This window comes from Neoarius graeffei, chromosome 8 (assembly GCF_027579695.1).
Source record: "Neoarius graeffei isolate fNeoGra1 chromosome 8, fNeoGra1.pri, whole genome shotgun sequence".
Classification (NCBI taxonomy): domain Eukaryota; kingdom Metazoa; phylum Chordata; class Actinopteri; order Siluriformes; family Ariidae; genus Neoarius; species Neoarius graeffei.
Genome location: NC_083576.1, coordinates 87,041,438 through 87,055,440, shown reverse-complemented (window position 1 = coordinate 87,055,440; position 14,003 = coordinate 87,041,438). Strand labels below are relative to the sequence as shown.

Below are 14,003 nucleotides of genomic sequence, written 5' to 3'. Positions count from 1 at the left end.
CCTGTTTCAAATTTGTATCCCACAATGCCTTGTGCGAACAGTGAAAGCCCACCACGTGATGCATGATGTAGTATCTTGTATTGGGTCATGGTGAAGCAGGAAAAAATAGCAGAGAATTTAGAGCCACGTGGAGATAAATTCATTAATTGTTCTATTTTTAAAAAAACTAATACAATTGGAAGTCTGTGATTTGAATTCAGTAGCTTTCAATCCACTAAACAAAAATAATTGGATGTCGAAAATTCTTTTTATGACCTACACTTGAAAAATCTGAAAGGCAGTCTAGCTTTAAAGGAACACTACGGTGGGAGCAGTGACTCTGCTTTACTGCGTTGGATTAATAAAGTGATTAAGTTTTGTTTTGTTTTTTCAAACAAAGAAAAATGTAGAATTGTGATTTGATGAAGCATTTCATAAGAGAAAATTAATGGAAGGAGTCTTCAGTGTCAGGGCTTTATAACAGTCACATGTAAAGCTGTAACATTAAGCGTTGTTGTTGTTGTTGTTTTAACTTATCAAAGAGATGAGAATAACTTTTAAATGCAACTATAACAGGATAAAAAATATCTTTAATGAATGCACACTTGCAGTAGTTGTTAGTTTGCCTTCGAATAAAAGATTTCAAGGCACACTGTTTTCAGAATATCATCAACTTTCCGAAGGAAACATGAACTCGTCTTCATCACATGACCCTGTTATTGATTATTTTCATCTAACAGCACGTCCTGAAGTGATTTATTCCTCATTCCATTCTACAGGTTTCACTCTCATCACTACAGAATAGTTTCCAGTCGTTTCTCGTTTCACTGAAGTTACTGAATAATTCATAGAATGATGAAAAGGGGGCAGCACGGTGGTGTAGTGGTTAGCGCTGTCGCCTCACAGCAAGAAGGTCCGGGTTCGAGCCCTGGGGCCGGCGAGGGCCTTTCTGTGTGGAGTTTGCATGTTCTCCCCGTGTCCGCGTGGGTTTCCTCCGGGTGCTCCGGTTTCCCCCACAGTCCAAAGACATGCAGGTTAGGTTAACTGGTGACTCTAAATTGACCGTAGGTGTGAATGTGAGTGTGAATGGTTGTCTGTGTCTATGTGTCGGCCCTGTGATGACCTGGCGACTTGTCCAGGGTGTACCCTGCCTTTCGCCCGTAGTCAGCTGGGATAGGCTCCAGCTTGCCTGCGACCCTGTAGAACAGGATAAAGCGGCTAGAGATAATGAGATGAGAGATGAGATGTTCGGGTCCAGCGGACCCGGGGCTAATAAAAGTGTGTACCTTCATTCTGTCCTCCTCCTGTCTGGGCCTGCTGTTAGCGTGTGTGTGCGTGAGTTTTGTGTTTCTGCCCCTGACGTTTAAGCACCGACACCTGTCTGCTCTCACATTCCTACACAATTTACCCTCTGTCTTGTGGGAACCAAGACAGAAGTTCCCATAAATTGGGGGCGGGACACAATAAATACATCTTCTCCAATGTGGCTCCTTATCACAACTGATCAAGATGGCCAAAAGATTCTCTGCTCAGATGGACTTGCAAATGATTTTGTAAGAAAGAGAAGTCCTTAGCCTGCAGCTGGGAAGAGTGCCCACCCTCTGGAAGACATCATGTATCGTTCCAGTTCCCAAAAAGAATCGGCCCAGCGAGCTGAACGACTTCCGACTGGTGGCGCTCACTTCACATCTGATGAAGACGTTGGAGCTGCTCTTCCTCAGCCTCCTTAGACCCCAGGTACAACATGCCCAGGACTGTCTGCAGTTTGCATACTGGGCAGGTGTCGGTGTGGAAGACTCCATCCTCTACCTGCTACACCGAGCCCACTCGCATCTGGATAAGGGAAATGGCACAGTGAGGATCCTCTTCTTGGACTTCTCGAGTGCCTTCAACACCATCCAGCCCCTATTGCTTCAGGACAAACTGAACAGGATGCGAGTGGACCCCTGCCTGGTCACCTGGATCTCCAGCTACCTCACTGACAGGCCGCAGTACATCAGGCTGAAGGACATCACGTCTGACACTGTGATTAGCAGCACCAGAGCACCCCAGGGCATGGTGCTGGCCCCTCATCTCTTCACCCTGTACACTGCGGACTTCTGATACAACTTGGAGCTGTGTCACATTCAGAAGTTTGCTGATGACACAGCCATCGTTGGGTGTCTCAGTGACGACAGAGAGGAGGAGTATAGGAGCCTGGTGAGGGACTTTGCTGTGTGGTGCAACAGGAACCATCTGCAGCTCAACACCTCAAAGACCAAGGAGCTGGTCATTGACTTTGGGAGGTCCAGATCAAGGTCACGACCAGTTCTGATCGAGGGAGTCGAGGTGGAGGCTGTGGATTCCTACAAGTACCTCAGGCTGTGGCTGGACAGCAAGCTGGACTGGACTTTAAACACCAAACACTTATACAGGAAGGGACAGAGCAGGCTATACTTCCTTAGGAGGCTGCGGTCCTTTAACATCTGCAGGAAACTCCTGTGGATGTTCTATCAGTCTGTGGTCACCAGTGTCCTGTTTTACACTGTGGTGTGCTGGGGGGGCAGCACATCCAAGAAGGACACATCCAGGCTGGACAAACTGATCAGACGGGCCGGCTCTGTGGTCGGCATGAAGCCGAACTCTCTGGTGACGGTGGCAGAGAAGAGGACTATGGACAAACTATTGAACATCATGCATGATGCCAGTTACCCTCTGCACACTGTCATCAGCAACCAGAGGAGCCTGTTCAGTGACAGAATGCTCCTTCCCAAGTGCAGGATGAACAGACTCAAAAACTCCTTTGTCCCTCACGCCATCAGACTGTACAACTCCTCTCTGGGGGGGAGGAGGGATAACAGGAGGACAGAGGATGGGAAGGAGCAGTAGCCTAGCCTAACTGCACTACTTCTTATATATATATGGGGCGGCACGGTGGTGTAGTGGTTAGCGCTGTCGCCTCACAGCAAGAAGGTCCTGGGTTCGAGCCCCGGGGCCGGCGAGGGCCTTTCTGTGTGGAGTTTGCATGTTCTCCCCGTGTCCGCGTGGGTTTCCTCCGAGTGCTCCGGTTTCCCCCACAGTCCAAAGACATGCAGGTTAGGTTAACTGGTGACTCGAAATTGACCGTAGGTGTGAGTGTGAATGGTTGTCTGTGTCTATGTGTCAGCCCTGTGATGACCTGGCGACTTGTCCAGGGTGTACCCCGCCTTTCGCCCGTAGTCAGCTGAGATAGGCTCCAGCTTGCCTGCGACCCTGTAGAAGGATAAAGTGGCTACAGATAATGAGATAAGATATATATATATATATATATATATATATATATATATACACACACTCACTGACCACTTTAATAGGAACTTTTTGGATTCTAAGATTCCTGTTCTTGGCTGCAGGAGTAGAACCTGATGTGTTCTTCTGTCTTCTGTTGCATACTGAGATGCTTTTCTGCTCACCACGGTTGTAAAGAGTGATTATATGAGTTACTATATCCTTCCAATCTGTCCATTTTTCTCTGAGCTCTCTTATCAACAGGGCATTTGTTTCCACCCACAGAACTGTCGCTCATTCACTCACTCACTCACTCAGTGTTTTTTGTTTTTTGCACCATTCTGTGCAAAGACTGTTGTGTGTGAAAACCCCAGGAAGGAGATCAGCAGTTTCTGAAATACTCAAACCTCATACACATCTGGCTCAAACCAACACCCATACCACAATGAAATGAAAGTCACACTTTGAGATCACAGTTTTTCCCGTTCGGATGTTTAAACATTGTGAACATTAACTGAAGCTCTTGATTTGTTAATTTTCTTTCACAGCAGCTCTGACTATAGTGCAATTTCATATTAAAGCACTCCTTCTAATACATTATGATTTTTATAGTAAGAACAAATGCAGGGACAGCGTATCCTTGTGTATGTACGGCAGGCGCTCCACTATACATAAAAACTGGTGTAATTGTTGATATGGTGACCTTTTCTGGAAGGAGATGTTTATTTGAAATGTATTGAAGGAGTCTCCAGTGTCAGAGCATCGTATCTTGAAGTTTGCTGATGTGGGCAACAGGCTCGAGTCCAACTCATGCCCTAATTTTAAGGACTCGTGACTTGACTTGGACTTGAGCACTGATGACTCGGACTTGGACTCGGACTCATGCATTAACTGCATTCGGACTCGTAAATTGGAGACGAGGATTCGGATTTTTTTCTTTATTTTTTGTAACATGCATAATAATTTGGCATACGATATTCATATCTACATTAATTTTTAAACTAATTTTGTTCAAGAGAATGCACGTTCACCTGTTCATACATTATGTTCAGGAACAAACTAATGTTAATGGCGCTAAAATGCCTGGAGAGACGCTGCTAGGATTGTCCACTTTGCTTATACAGACTTCTCGTGCAGTGGGAAAAAATGCACTGTGATGTGTTCCATATGTAGAAGAACTATCGAGGAGACGACAGGGACAACCTCGAACTTCGATCGTCATTTAGCAAGACTCCACCCAGAGAAGGAAGTGACACGCTATGTTCATTGCTCTGTTGATAGTGGGCGGGGCTTGCTGAGTGATGAACTACTTAGTGTTAACCATCTCTCATGTTATTTGCCCTGTTGATAGTGGGCGGGGCTTGCTGAGCGATGAACAAGCTTTTTATCTGTAGACTATTAGCTAAAATGGGGCAGTCGAGCAGTAACGTTAGTCCAACACAGTAGCAGAGACAGTTTCACATAAAGGCAGCAACAGCCACCGTCAAATGGTGCAGGTGGAGTCTTGTTCTTGGACTCGACTCGAAATTTTCTTTAATGACTCGGACTTGAACACTGGGGACTCGAGACTGGCCTTGGACTTGAGGTTTAGTGATTCCATGTGTCTTTTTTTTCCACAAATTAAACATGTCATTGTTGTTAAATTGCCGTGGTATAAGATGACACTTGAGGCCATGCTGGTATTGTAGAATAATCACTTCAATATGCATGTTATAGGTTCATTTTTATAAAGGGTGCCAATAATTTTGGAGCGACCCCTAGCTTCAGTAGGGTCCCGTCAAATTTACTCAGATTGATTTCCATCTTTTCTGCTCTTTACTTTCGTTCCTCATTAGGTGCAAAAACATCTCCTACCACGCCAGCTTGCCTCAGGTCAGTGTTGTCTTCATCTTCGTGGACGAGGCTCTGTCAGTGATCCTGCGCTCCGTCCACTCGGCAATGCGCCGGACGCCTTCACACCTGCTGAGGGAGATCATCCTGGTGGATGACAGCAGCAGCAATGGTGCATATATCACACACACACACTCACACACACACACAAAGTACACTCATTGCTATGCTGTCAGTGTGTGTTTATCTGACAGGTGTTATAACAGCACACATCACAAGGACGTGTGTGGATCCTGTATCAGGACGGCGAAGTGTGTGTGCTGGCACTCGCGCTGCATAGAGATTCGACTTACACGTACATATTTGCATTCTCTGCATTCTGTCCAGATGCTATGGATTTGAATAGTGAGTTTGGTTAATTGCAAACCTTTTGACTGAGTGCAGTGTGAATGTACAGCGAGGCTCTTCAAATAGATTTTAATGATGCAGCACTCAGGAAAAAAAAAAAAAAAACACCCCAAACCTAGTCAACTAGATTCAGCGTTAGCGTTGTATGATGTCAATGCAGTTCAGTGACAGCTAGTCAGGACGTTCAGGATGTTCTGGATGTTAGTGCCTACAATATTTGAGGAAAGAAACTATAGTACACATTTATCTCACCGTTGTCAAACTAGAATTAAAATGGATTTTTGGAGGGTTAGCGCCATTTGATTTACACAACATGCCTACCACTTGAAAGATGCAAACTGTTGTTTTATTGTGACACAAACAATAATTAACATGAAAAAACAGAAATCTGGAGTGTGCATAAGTATTCACGCCCTTTCATATGAAGAGCTGCTCCAACCAATTCACTTCATAAGTCACATAATTAGTTGATTAAGATCCACCTTTGTGCAATCAAAGTGTCACATGATCTGTCACATGATGTCTATATAAATCAACCTGTTCTGGAAGGACCCTGACTCTGCAACACTACTAAGCAAGAAACATGAAAACCAAGGAGCCTCCAAACAGGTCAGAGACAAAGTTGTGGAGAAGTATAGATCAGGGTTGGGTTATAAAAATATCCCAAACTTTGAATATCCCACGGAGCGCCATTAAATCCATTATAGCAAAATGGAAAGAACTACAAACCTGACAAGAGAAGGCCCCGCCCACCAAAACTCACAGACCGGGCAAGGAGGGCATTAATCAGAGATGCAATAAAGACACCAAAGATAACACTGAAGGAGCTGCAAAGATCCACAGCGGAGATGAGAGTATCTGTCCAAAGGACCACTTTAAGCTGTACACGCCACAGAGTGGGCGGGGCTTTATGGAAGAGTGGCCAGAAAAAATCATTGCTTAAAGAAAAAAATATAAGAAAACATGTTTGGAGTTTGCCCAACAGCATGTGGCAGACTCCCCAAACACATGGAAGAAGATTCTCTGCTCAGATGAGACTAAAATTGAACTTTTTGACCATCATGGGAAATGCCATGTGTGGCACAAACCCAACACCCTGAGAACACCATTCCTACAGTGAAGCATGGTGGTGGCAGCATGATGCTGTGGGGATGTTTTTTATCTGTAGGGACAGGAAAGCTGGTCAGGACTGAAGGAAAGACGGATGGCACTAAATACAGGGCAATTCTGGAGGAAAACCTGTCTGAGTCAGCCAGAGCTTTGAGACTGGTATGAAGGTTCACATTCCAGCAGTACAATGACCCTAAACATACTGCTAAAGCTACATTGGAGTGGTTTAAAGGGAAACATTTAAATGTCTTGGAATGGCCTAATCAAAGCCCAGACCTCAATCCAATTGAGAATCTGTGGCATAACTTGAAGATTGCTGTACACCAACGCAACCCATCTAACTTGAATGAGCTGGAGCAGTTTTGCCTTGAGGAATGGGCAAATGTGCTAAACTAATAGAGACATACCCCAAGAGACTTGCAGCTGTAATTGCAGCAAAAGGTGGCTCTACAAAGTATTGACTTTGGGGAGTGAATACCTATGCACACTCCAAATTTCTGTTTTTTCATCTTAATTATTGTTTGTGTCACAATAAAACAATTTGTACTTTTAAAGTGGTCGGCATGCTGCGCAAATCAAATGGCGCAAACCCTCCAAAAATCCATTTTAATTCCAGCTTGTAATGCGACAAAACAGGCCAAACACCAAGGGGGATGAATACTTTTGCAAGACACTGTATTTTCAGGCAACAGTGACTCTTAGTTTTCTCGCAATTGTGACTTTACATTTCATGGTTACCTCTTAATGATCCAACATTGCAACTTTGTGCTTGTGTTTACATTAATCAAACAACAGCAAGCCATGTGTAAATAATAAATACTGTACGATAAATACTGATTTATACTTGCTATTAACGATGCAACATGTGACATATCCTGCTCTCATTTTGGTGCATCATTTGAGCACGTCCTCAGAAATTAACACAACATTACACTGGGACATTACAATACCGGTGTAAATAGTGGAGGCAGTATTGCAGCATGTATCACTGTATTTGCAACTGAATAAACAAACAAACAAAGATTTGTTTCTTTAAGGTTCTCTCAAAATCGTCCATATTTAATGAAGCAAACCTGGTGGCCATGTTTGTTTACAAATTGTCACAGTCGCTCACTAGCAAGGAAGTTTTACATCTCCGATGTGTCTCTTTTCCAGTTTTTCGATGTCCATTGGTATGTTTTTCTCTTGTAAATATGTGTGAAGGATATCTAATGAAGTTTTGGGAGCCTTTCAGGTGTTCAATGCATCTTTAGTTTCAGTTTTCAGTTTATTTACTCCGTGCTTAATTATAGCACAGCTAATCCTAGCAATAGCACTGGATTAGCCTCGTCTTCTCTCTTTCCAGGCGGACAAAGAAATGGTTATGCACATGTGCAGCAGAAAAGTTTTGTCATTGGATCTTCGCATGAGCACTGACGTGTGACGTGATGTTGTCTTGATAACGTGCAATATTGTAACAATATTGCACGCTCATTCTCCATTGGGGAGAGTGGTATAATACATGGAGGATAAGCGATATGCTAACAATATTGCATGCTGTCAAACCAAATGAATGAACCCCGTTAGAAGGGAATAGAACACGTGTTTGTATTCCATCGGAAAAGCATCTTGTTGGTATAATAATCACCGATACTCACTTTGCCTTTGGTGAATAATTGTTAAATACATGACTGAAACAGGCTTCTATAGAATATTGAACGGGAGGGCTAAAATAATTCTCCTATCTATAAGGAACTCAGAGTTTTGATTATGAAACCATTATTGTTGAGTAATATATCATAAAATATAACAAAAGCATAAAACTATAATGCATACACACAGTAAAGAAAAAGAAGAGAAAGAAAGAAAGCACAACTTTATTCATCACACACTTGTGAAATTCCTCTCTGCGTTTAACCCATCTGAAGCAGTGAGCGCACACACACGTGAGCAATGAGCACACACACAAACCCAGAGCAGTGGGCAGCCATGCTAACAGCGCCCAAGGAGCAGTTGGGAGTTAGGTGCCTCGCTCAAGGGCACCTCAGCCCAAGGCCGTCCCATATTAACCTAACCACATGTCTTTGAACTGTGGGGGAAAAGACATGCAGTTAGGTTAATATGGGACGGCCTTGGGCTGAGGTGCCCTCAGCACACGCACCCACTCAGAGCAGTGGGCAGCCACACCAGAGCTCCCGGGGAGCAGTCAGGGGTTCGGTACCTTGCTCAAGGGCACTTCAGCCCATGGCCGCCCCACGTTAACCTGCATGTCTTTGGACTGTGGGAGAAGCCAGAGCACCCGGAGGAAACCCACGCGGACAACATGCAAACTCCACATAGAAAGGCCCTCGCCGGCCACGGGGCTCGAACCCAGGACCTTCTTGCTATGAGGCAACCGTGCTAACCACTACACCACCGTGCCGCCTTTCTCTGATATTCGATCCACCTTTTTTGTTTTGTTTGTTTTTCCTTTTCTCAGCCTGTTAGAGATCCTGCATATCTGATTGGCAGCTGGTTTCAGACAGCACTACAAAATGGTGTCCTCACTATATAGTGCCCTATATAGTGAGTGAGATAGATAGATAGATAGATAGATAGATAGATAGATAGATAGATAGATAGATAGATAGATAGATAGAATTAAAGTTCATTTTCAAAACATCCTCCAGTATATAAAGTGGTCCTCCATAATTATTGGAACACACCATAAAATGAGCAAAAAAAAAATGTAATCAAACAATAAAAGAAATTACATATTTGATGGAAAAAATTCCATACTTATTTTCTTTCTAAATAATATTTTATATTGGATTATGGCGGCACGGTGGTGTAGTGGTTAGCGCTGTCGCCTCACAGCAAGAAGGTCTGGGTTCGAGCCCCGTGGCCGGCGAGGGCCTTTCTGTGCGGAGTTTGCATGTTCTCCCCGTGTCCGCGTGGGTTTCCTCCGGGTGCTCCGGTTTCCCCCACAGTCCAAAGACATGCAGGTTAGGTTGTGAATGTGAGTGTGAATGGTTGTCTGTGTCTATGTGTCAGCCCTGTGATGACCTGGCGACTTGTCCAGGGTGTACCCCGCCTTTCGCCCGTAGTCAGCTGGGATAGGCTCCAGCTTGCCTGCGACCCTGTAGAACAGGATAAAGCGGCTAGAGATGAAATATTGGATTACAGAACACATATAGCAAAATTACTGACATCCCTATGGAATATTTATAATCAATGCAGACAAATTGTCATCATTGCGCTTGTCTTTGTTGAGAATTTTATATCCTGTACTATATACAGTACTTTTAGATTTACTGATAAATTTACATTAATTAATTGTGATGAAATAGAACTAACAGATGTAATTTTTTATCATTTTGTTTATCTGTCGTCGTGTGCTGAATTTAACCCTATACTCTGAATCCTTTCAAACATGTCGAATTCATGGCTTCCTTCTGAACTTTAAGTCCCAGAGCGTGGCTATCAGGTGATGAGAAATCAGGATCTGATCAACGCTACGTTCTGTGTTGTCTCTTGTGTTTTGTAAATGAATTCAGCACGAGTCTATGGAGATAATTTTCACCCCAATCTGTCAACGCGATGAAAAATGAGGAGAGCCAGCATGTGTGTATGTGTGAGCCTGATACTGATGCAATAATTAGAAATCTGATTAAGTTCTAATTAATGTACAAAGCGTTACATTCAGAACCCCACAACCCCAGCAGGTCATTATAAGAGTTTATTTAGGTCTTCAGCGCGAATGTGGTTCTAAGGCTTTAAAGCTCTACAGAGAGGGTTAAAGGTGTCAAAAAATCAATTTCACTCTGTCACAATATTGAGTGACCTTTTAACAACACACAAGCACAAATTTTTTTCAGATTTAGTTACCTTTTTTTTTTTATTGCTCATGTTGAACACCCAAGGTCACTCCACAAAAAATGTAACATAAAATAGCATCAATTTTTTTTCAAAGCTTGTTTTTAAGCACAATGTAAAAATGTAGCATTAGCTAGCTTGCTAGTAACCTTGACTAATTGTTTATACAGTATATTATTTAGTGTAGTGTTCGCTAACTTGACTACGCAATGTAAACTTGAATCTAGCATTAGCTAGCTTGCTAGTCATTTTGACTACCTGTTTACACAGTATAATTAGTGTAGTGTTAGCTAGCTTGTTAGCCATCTTGACTACTTATGTACACAGTATATTTATTGTAGTATTAGCTAGCTTGCTAGCAACCTTGAGTACTTGCTGACACAATATAATACTTAGTGTCATGTTAGCTAGCTTGTTAGCCATCTTGACTGCTTGTTTACACAGTATAATGTTTAGTGTAGTGTTAGCTTGCTTGCTAGCCATCTTGATTACTTGTGTACACAGTATAGTGTAGTGTTAGCTAGCTTGCTAGCAACCTTGACCACTTGTTTACACAATGTAAACTTGAATGTAGCATTACCTAGCTTGCTAGCCATTTTGACTACTTGTTTACACAGTATAACACTTAGTGTAATAATAGATAGTTTGCTAGCAACCTTGACTACTTGTTTACACAGTATAATGTTTAGTGTAGTGTTAGCTAGCTTGCTAGCCATCATGACTACTTGTGTACATAGTATACTTATTATAGTGTTAGCTAGTTTGCTAGCCATCTTGACAACTTGTTTACACAGTATATTTAGTGTCGTGTTAACTAGCTTGTTAGCAACTTTAAGTACTTGTGTACATAGTATAATATTTATTGTAGTGTTAGCTAGCTTGCTAGCCATCTTGACAACTTGTTTCCACAGTATAATACTTAGTGTAGTGTTAGCTAGCTTGCTAGCCATCTTGACTACTTGTGTACACGGTATAATACTTAGTGTAGTGTTAGCTAGCTTGCTAGCTATCTTGACTACTTGTGTACACGGTATAATATTTATTGCAGTGTTAGCTAGCTTGCTAGCAACCTTGACTGCTTGTTTACACAATGTAAACTTGAGTGTAGCATTACCTAGCTTGCTAACCATACTTGTTTACACAGTATATTTAGTGTCGTGTTAACTAGCTTGTTAGCAACTTTAAGTACTTGTGTACATAGTATAATATTTATTGTAGTGTTAGCTAGCTTGCTAGCCATCTTGACGACTTGTTTCCACAGTATAATACTTAGTGTAGTGTTAGCTAGCTTGCTAGCCATCTTGACTACTTGTGTACACGGTATAATATTTATTGCAGTGTTAGCTAGCTTGCTAGCAACCTTGACTGCTTGTTTACACAATGTAAACTTGAGTGTAGCATTACCTAGCTTGCTAGCCATTTTGACTACTTGTTTACACAGTATAACACTTAATGTAGTGTTAGCTAGCTTGCTAGCAACCTTGACTACTTGTTTACACAGTATAATACTTAGTGTAATAATAGATAGCTTGCTAGCAACTTTGGCTACTTGTTTATATGATCTAATAATTAGTGTAGTGCTAACTCGCTTGCTAACACATTGAATACTTGTTTGCACAAGTTCGAGTTTATTTATTTTGTCATTGTGTTACACACAATGAAATTGTTTAAGTTACATCTCTAGTCAGTGCAAATATATGAGTCATTCTATAATTAGGGGTACATTTCATGTAAAGCAAAATCTCAAAATATCAGTATTCTTTTTCAATAAATAACCTATATGTTTCCATGGTATATACCCTCAAGTTCCTAAACAAATTAATTGCCAAGCTTAATCTTAAATTACTTTTAAAATATTTTAATGAAAATGAACATTTGATTGTTTATTTTGTCAACCGTGTTACGGACAAATGTTATGTCATCTTAAACATATATAAAAATACTACACATTTGAAAACATTTGTTTGAAAGTGCTTAAGTCCATTAACAAGATGTTTTTAATTAATCTGTACAACTGTTATGGAAAATATGAATTTTGAGCTTCATAAATAGGATTTTATGGTTCACTGTGATGCAGAATGACACTTTTTTCAACATAAATCCTTGTTACGTCGAATTTAGAGTTGTTCTCCCTCCTTATACAAGACTTCCCTATCCAGAGATAATCCCCAATCTTTTATTTTACAGTTTATCAAACACATAAGAGATTTATAGCACAAAAAACACTTGCAACACAGTTGACAGGCAATGTAACACAATTGATGGGAGTAACACAGTTGACAGGGCAGAAGAACAAGAGGACACTTTTTAGGATAAAAAGAGCTTTTTATTGTTTTAAATTTAACTACAAATAAGCTGATGAATTCAGGTGAACTGTTAAAACAACATTTAGACACAATTTCAGAGAAACGTAGCTTATTTAACAAATTGAACATATTAAATCATTGTTTGTTTGTCTGTCAATATGAAGATTAAGTGACAAAAACATACTCCTCCTCAACTGTGTCATAGCTGATGGGTAACACAGTTGACGGTAACACAGTTGACATTTTGGCCATTTTTAGAGTGTTGTGCTAACTGCAGACCTCAGAGCTTTCACTACACGACCTTAATCAATTCATATTTTTATTATCTTTAGCTGTATACTTTGTAAATACAATTTCTAAATCAGGTTTATATGAATATGTTGACAACACAGTTGACAGACAATTAACCCTCTCTAGGACTATACAACAGTATTGATGAAAATATTGAAGAGGTGAACTCAAAACTTACCACACGGTCTTCAAATTTCCCACCAAAGAGGATATGACATCACATGATGTTGGTCACATGACTTAGGACCAAACCATTTGCCGATTTATGGGGGGGGGGGGTTTCAGTGGGTAACACAGTTGACATAAGTTTCTCGGACGCACACAAAATTCTTCATTTAATTTATAATATAAAGCATTTTAGGCTTTTAAACACTTTTGTCATATTATAATAATTACCATGAATAAATATTTGTAAAAATTTTAAACAAAAACCTTTTTTTTAAATGTAAATATGAAGACCAAACCTGACATTTGGAAAAGCGGACAGCATAAAAACACCAAATTCCAGTATTATATATGCATTTTTGCAGAGTAAAATGATGTAATTTGTTGACTTTTTGTATTATATAAAAGAGAAATGTGTGCTAATGTACAAAAGATCATTGGCTGAAGTTAATAGTTAGTGAAATTGACAAATACAGCACATGGACTTGAGATGTACCCCTAATTATAGAATGACTCATATGCAGTTTTGAATAATTAAAATATTCAATATACAAATTTACACAATAAACGTATATCATTAAGAATAAAACAAGAAGTAAAACAGTTGCTAAACATATCAGCAGATATGAGATTAAAGTTATGCATTTTTAATATAGGGTGAATTATTGCACATTCCCACCATGAATTGCACAGGCTGTCAGATAGAGACACTCAGACCAAATAAACAGTTATGAATGTGTCCATTTCTGGCACTCAATGTTTATGTATGAACTTGCTCTTGGGAAGAAACTGTTCCTGAATCTGCTCGTACAAGCATGGCTGCTTAGGTGTGTT

The 14,003-nt window shown here is 40.9% G+C and overlaps 1 protein-coding gene across 1 annotated transcript in view; it reads left to right on the top strand.

Annotated features, from left to right (window-relative positions):
• The window catches only part of galnt18a (UDP-N-acetyl-alpha-D-galactosamine:polypeptide N-acetylgalactosaminyltransferase 18a), a 280,427-nt gene that overhangs the window by 163,875 nt on the left and 102,549 nt on the right, over positions 1–14,003 (top strand). The window contains exon 3 of the mRNA XM_060928436.1: positions 5,061–5,227. Within this exon, the coding sequence (XP_060784419.1) occupies positions 5,061–5,227 (167 nt within the window). The remainder of the gene's footprint in view (positions 1–5,060; positions 5,228–14,003) is intronic.